The sequence below is a fragment of the Protobothrops mucrosquamatus genome, unplaced genomic scaffold (assembly GCF_001527695.2).
Source record: "Protobothrops mucrosquamatus isolate PMUCROS unplaced genomic scaffold, P.Mucros_1.0 scaffold935, whole genome shotgun sequence".
NCBI lineage: Eukaryota > Metazoa > Chordata > Lepidosauria > Squamata > Viperidae > Protobothrops > Protobothrops mucrosquamatus.
The window spans coordinates 158,765-165,756 of record NW_015387185.1 but is presented as its reverse complement, the minus strand read 5'-3'; the positions used below and the strand labels follow the sequence as shown (position 1 = coordinate 165,756).

The 6,992-nt window shown below is 38.4% G+C and overlaps 1 protein-coding gene across 1 annotated transcript; it reads left to right on the top strand.

Moving 5' to 3' along the window:
- Nucleotides 1-3,486: 3,486 nt before the first annotated feature.
- Nucleotides 3,487-6,336, top strand: LOC107290599 (toll-like receptor 13). Its single transcript, XM_015819494.1, has one exon. It carries the CDS (start codon nt 3,487-3,489, stop codon nt 6,334-6,336), a length of 2,850 nt encoding a protein of 949 aa, XP_015674980.1.
- Nucleotides 6,337-6,992: the final 656 nt, after the last annotated feature.

Here is a 6,992-nt window from a genome sequence, read left to right as displayed (position 1 = left end):
ATGTCTCATTATTATTGAGAAATCACTGTTTTTCCCCTTTATTCTGCCTTATTTCCTGTTGCCTTGCAAGATAGAACCACAAAGACAAAACTCTCCAACTACTTATACACAGTACTTATATTCTTTACTCAGAGAAGTTTCCATGATGTCTTCTTGTCCTGACAAGCTCTTTCTGACAGAACAGGAGGAAATATATTCACATTTTTCTTGTTACTCCCAGTTTTTCAATGGTTTTCTCTGTACCAATCCTGCTAGAATCTTGATGCAAAACAAGGAGTGTTCTGTATCTGTCAGAACTAAGATTTAGGGTATCCCTGGTTCTTTTACCAGAATGTGTTTTTTTTCAAAATCCTTCCTTTTGTTGGAATGTTGACCTTAAATGCTTCAATAGGATTTGAGGAGTCTGCCCCCTCTAATAAAAATGCCTTTTAACAGTTTACAATATAAAATAAAAGCATATAATAAATATTCAAAAAAAGTAACAATATCCCTGGGAGAGGGATATTCCATAAGGGGGAGGGGGAGAAGAATTTAGTCTCCAGGCTCCCATCCCCACATCAAACAAATGTAGCGGACTTTGAACTTCCCCATCTGAGATCAGAATTGTTCCAGATGGAAAAGGCAGTCCCGAACATACTTTGGAGCCCAGCCATGCATGATCATGATGACTGCCAATCACTCCACTTTGGGCAGCTTACAAAATCCCAATGTAGTACATACAATTAAAAATGTACAATACAGTCTACAACAGCAATAACAAAATAACATAACAGGCCTCCCAAAAATATATCAACTCCAGGCCTAGGGCTAAAGTCTAACCTTAAGGGCTTTCCAGAACCCCAAGAAGAGTAGGCACCATCCATTTGGAGATAATGTTTCAAATGCCAATGACTGTGACAGAGAAGGCATGCTTCCTCAGATTTAATAGTGGGGACTCAGAGTCCCTGGAGTCACGTATTCCACCAGAGCATTCTAGACGGATAAAACAATTGAAGATAGGCTGTCCCTCAGATAGGACCTATGTCATAAAGAGCTTTATGGGTAACAACCAACAATCTGAATTGCACCTAGCAGCCAACCAATGCAGTTTGCATAGCAGCAAGGACAGATGGGCATACTGAAAACTGATGCAGCATTTTAAACCAGCTGCAGCTTCTGGGTGGTCTTCAAAAGCAGCCCCATGTACACTGCAATAATCCAGTTGTGAAGTGATGAGGACATCAATAAATATCCGAAGGACTTTCCAATTCAGGAAAAGGTGAAGGGGTACACAAGATGAACCTGTGTGAAGATCCTCCTGGCCTCAGCTGTCACTTGCTCTTTAAGCAATAGCTGAAAGTGCAGAAGTAACCAGTGTCTCCCACTCCCAATTCCACAGCCAGTCAGAAGGATACTGTGGACAATGCTATCGAAAGCCACTGAGAGATCAAGAAGCACAAGCAGTGAGGCACTGCATTATCTCAGCTCCACCAAACATTATCAATAAGAGCAATAAATGCTGTCTCCATACTATATCCCAATCTGAAACATGACTGAAACATGTGCAAGTGTAGAGCTTAAATCAATCCCAGCACTTTGAAATGTGCCTAGAAACATATCAGAACCAGTATAGCATCTGCGATGTTGGTGTTATAGGCCTGTAGTGATTGTACCAAATGTACAGTATTTTCTAGGTAGTTTTTTCAAAGGCTGGCTATAGTGCATGGCTATAGTCTAAACTTGTAATAATTATGACATGTGTTACCATTGCCAGGTCTTCCTGTTCCAGACAAGACCATTAACTTGGGTGAAGGTTCTATTAGACATAGTCTCTGTAGAAGCCAATAGTATCAGTGAGTTCAAGAGAAACCTGTATTTGTGGAATTCTTCAAGGGAGGTGGCATCCCATTCAGCATTAAAAACACAACAGAAAGTTAGGTGTTTATGGACAAACAGTAATTCTATCTTGCCAGATTTCACCTTCAGTCTATTTTTTTAATCCATCCAGGCTTGCCCAGCCTCCATATATTAAGTCAAGGTCTCTATGGCAGAGATATATTGTATAACTAATAACAACTTGTCAAAACAGAATCTTCCCATACAGTGCAGAAACATCTAGTGAGAGCCTGTTGAACCATACTTCCTTGTGAAGGACATTGGTTGAGAATCAGGTGACAGTGGTGGCCTTCTCAGTGGTGGCCTTCAATCAATAGGACATATTGTTCCCAGAAGAATGAGTGGTTTCAATCCTCATCGCATTCCAGAAGCAAGTTAAATTAGTATTCTTCTATTAGGCTTTCAGTTTCTAGTTATATCTGAGTGACCATCACAGATAGTTTCTTATTACTATTGACGGCTCTAATTATATAGTGGAACTGTTGCTGCCATCCTGAGTCCATATAGATCAGGCAGCTTTTAAATACTGTTAGTAAATAAATGATGGTGCCTGAATCTGAAATGACCTCTCCTAGTTATTTCATGTGGTTGTTAAAAAACAGACTTTGGACTCTGCAGTAGCATCCATTACACTGACCTGTCGTCTCTCCACCAATTGGAACCATCTACTTAGAAAGGAGAAGAACCAAATTAGTATTCCTCATCATTAATGCTAGTAGGCAGTAAGTAGATAATATAGAATGGCACTGTGAAGTTTAATAAGACCAAAGAGTGCTCCACCCCTCCCATCAAGATCCCCAAATCAATCACAAGAATATCCCTCAGTGAGTTCTGAACCCTGACTGAAAGGGCTTCAGATAACCTGCTTCTATTAGGGGACTAGTCAGAATGGCACTTGATCATCTTTTCAAGAACCTTTCCCAAGATTGGAAAGTTGGAAGGTCTATCAGCTTTGTAATTAGGGAAAAAAAGAAAGGAAGGAAGGAAGGAAGGAAGGAAGGAAATAAAGAAAGAAAGAAAGAAAGAAAGAAAGAAAGAAAGAAAGAAAGAAAGAAAGAAAGAAAGAAAGAAGGGAAGGAGGGAGGGAGGGAGGGAGGGAGGGAGGGAAGGGAAGGGAGGAAGACTTTTCTACAGATAGTTACAATGAATTTGCAGTCAAACCCACTTTAACTATCTATATCAGGGGTCTTCAAACTTGGCCCTTTTATGACTTGTGGACTTCAACTCCCAGAATTCCTCAACCAGGCACGCTGACTGAGGAATTCTTGGAGTTGAAGTCCACAAGTCATAAAAGGCCAAGTTTGAAGACCCCTGATCTATATACTTGTTAAACCAAACCCAGAACATAAATTAAATTGCAAATTCATCTCCACCAGTTTTGCTTCCTTTTTTTTCTAATGAACACAAGGAAGGCAAAGTAAGAAAGTGTCACACTCAAAAAAAAAGTTTACATTTTATTTTTGATGTTCCTCATTCAAAACATTCCTCTCGTTACACAATCAACTGGATTACATAAAGACATTTCACAGCAGTAACAACCCTTTCATATTCTCAAACTCTCACAGAGCTGTAAAAACTGTTTAGAGAATGTTTTTTCAGACACTTCTATCAATGTGGCTTTTTGTGCTTAATCAAGATCAAACAGTAACTTCTTACACATTTAACAAGTGTGAGATCCATAACAACTTTGGGAACAAAACAAAAGTTCTGTGCTACAATCAGAAATTGTTAGAAGTCCCAACCTATCTACCAACTAAACTTGTGTTTTTGGATTTATCTCAGAACAGTATATCAAGTCTGGGGAAGAATGACTTCAAGAACTTCAGCCATTTGCAATCTCTCAACATTTCCCAGAATAATATAAGTAAAATTGAGGATGGTACTTTTATTCATACAAGCCACTTGGAGTTTTTGAACCTTAGTGCAAATCAGCTGCAGCTTCTCTCCAGTTTTATGTTTGACGGGCTCATGAATCTTACCACCTTACTGCTTTCCAGCAATAAAATATACAGGATCAATCCTTCTGCCTTTGCCCACTTGGAGAATTTAAAGGTAATTGATTTATCTTCAAACAAATTGTATACCCTGAGTGCTATGCATGCTGTCTTAAATATGGGATCTTTAAGAGAGTTGCACATCAAAGACAATGGCTTGCAAAACTTAACAACCGAAGAAATTATCAGTGTTCCTCCATTTCTTGAGCTGGATGTATCCCACAATCCTATTTCCCTCATTAATATTACAACGCCAGTTTTGCACAGACTTTTTTCGCTTGATTTATCTTTTGCCATTGCCAATGACTCTGTTTTATGGGAAATAGAAGATTCTTGCTTTCTAGGAGGCTTAAAGGCTTTTTACTTAGGAGGGATAGCAATGAAGCCATCTGAAATATCAAAAGTGATCCAAATGCTGAATTGTTCTCAGTTAGAGATTATCCACCTAAACCAGTTAAATATAACTGAATCAGATAATCTTATAGAAAAGATATGCCAATGGCAGCAGCAAGTGCAAAGTCTTAACTTTCAAGGCAATAAGTTCACAAGCATTAAGGCAGCGGCTTTTAAAAATTGCACAAATTTAAAGTTTTTGAATATGTCATTTAATAAGTTGGGATGCCTACCTTTTCGATCACTGAATTTGTTACATTCCATTTCTTGGACAAACAACATATCCACTCCTGTACCAATTATTACTCCTAATGTATCATTATTAGAAAGCCTAGATCTTAGCTTTAATGAAATCAAAAAAATTACTTCTGAAGACTTCAGATATTTAAATAATTTGAAGACCTTTTGCATCAATGGAAACCAGATTGATTTTGTCTCTTCACATAACTTTGATAATCTAAGCAATTTGCAAGAACTAAATCTAGGGCAAAATTCTTTAAAAGCAATCACACAACCTTTCTCAGGAAGCCTAAATAAACTGGAAGTGTTGGTGCTCAGGCAAAATGATTTGGAAACCATAGAGAAGGGCATTTTTAAGCATCTTTCTTCTCTTCAGCTTCTTAATCTGGCAGACAATAAGATTGACACAATAGTACCAGGAGCCTTTGAAGGTCTGAGCAATCTACAGATTCTTATTCTTGGATATAACAGGATCGGTAAAAAACCTTTTCGGGGAGACATTTTTCAAGGTGCAAGCTCTTTAGCAGACCTTGATCTTTTTAATAATCGTATCAGCTATGAATCCTCAAAAATGCTTGCCAATCCACCCTTTAAACTTTTGAGGTCTTTAAAGAAACTAAAAATAAACAGCCAGGGTGGTAATGGACTTAAGTATTTTCCAGTGAATTTTTTAGACGGTTTGGAGTCCATTGTACAGCTCCACGCAGGCAATTTAGCCATTTCTTTTTTAGAGCAAGAGACATTTAACTTTACTCCTACTCTTCAAGAGCTTGATTTGAGCAATAATAACCTTAATTCACTAAGCAATACTTTATTCCAGCCTATATCAAAGCTGAAAGAATTGCACCTGAATAGAAATAAGCTGACATCTCTCAATTTTTTTCTCAATGCCAATCTTTCAAGACTGACTCTCTTCAGAGCAACTGAAAATTTTCTAGATGTTATCACTGAAGAGCAATTAAGCACGTTACCTTCCCTTCTTTTCCTAGATCTCAGGCAAAATATTTTCACCTGTGCATGTAGCAACCAAATGTTTCTCCAGTGGTCATTACGGAACCCTAAAACTCAGGTGCTCCATTTCTATGAATATATTTGCGCTTTCCCTCAAGCATATAAGGGAAACCCACTGTGGACTTTTAACACATCCTCTTGCTTTATTTATTATGAATTGATCCTGTTTATTGCAAACACAACAGCAGTTTTTTCACTTATGCTTGTCTGCTTCTTTTATCAATGTAAATTGCACCTGGTCTATATGTTCCATCTATTGCTTGCTTATTATATTGAGAAGAAACAAAAAAGGAAGGGGCAAGGTACGGGATACGATTATGATGCATTTCTTTCCTTCAACATCCATGATGAAAAGTGGGTAGTGGATGACCTGCTTCCAGTTCTGGAAAACCAATATTGTTGGAAAGTTTGTTTGCATCAACGGGATTTTGAGCCAGGACGGCCCGTCCTTGAAAACATCGTAGATAATATCTACGCCAGCAGGAAGACTATTTGTGTAATAAGTCGCCACTATCTGGAAAGCGAGTGGTGCTCCAAGGAGATACAAGTAGCAAGCTTTCGCATCTTTGATGACCGTAAGGATGTCCTGGTTCTTATCTTCCTGGAAGACATTCCTGCTGAATACCTTTCCCCCTATCACAGAATGAGAAAATTGCTAAAGACAAAAACTTACCTCAAATGGCCAGAAGATAAGCGGGAAATTCCATTGTTTTGGCACAAGCTCAATATGGCTATGAAGACAGGAGATGGAAAAGAGGAGGAAAATCCTCTTTTGGCTGGATTTGTTCCTGATGAAATTCCAGAAAGACCCCATTACTCATAAAGAACAGCTACAGTATGCTTCATCAACACATCTCTTTACAAATTATCATTATAGGTAGTCCTCAGCTTATTACCACAATTGAGCCTAAAATTTCTGATGCTAAGCGAAACATTTGTTAAGTAAATGTTGTGCATTTTACGACCCTTCTTGTCACCGTTACTAAGTGAATCATTGCAGTGGTTAAGTTAGTCACACGGTTGTTCAGCGAATATGGCTTCCCCATTGACTTTGCTTGTCAGAAGGTCGCTAAAGGGGATCACATGACCCTGAGACACTGCAACCGTCACAAGTATGAGTCAGTTGCCAAGCGTCTGGATTTTGATCGTGTGACCATGGGGATGCTGCAAGGGTCGTAAGTGTGAAAAATGGTCAGAAGCCACTTTTTTCACTGGTGTAACTTCGAATGGTCGCTAAATGAACTGTTGCAAGTCGAGGACTACCCGTACAAACTTTCCTGTTATTTGTCATTGCTTCTTATGCAGGTTTTTTTTTCTTTCATTGAGAATTCACAGAAAAGCGGAATTTTAAGAAACGTTTGTTTTCTTCATGCTTTCATGTTGAGCTTTTCATGCTGATCTATTGCTTTACTGTGTATATCTGTGAACAGGAAATGTTACATCTAAAAACTAAATTTACAATCTGTTTCTAGCATTTTT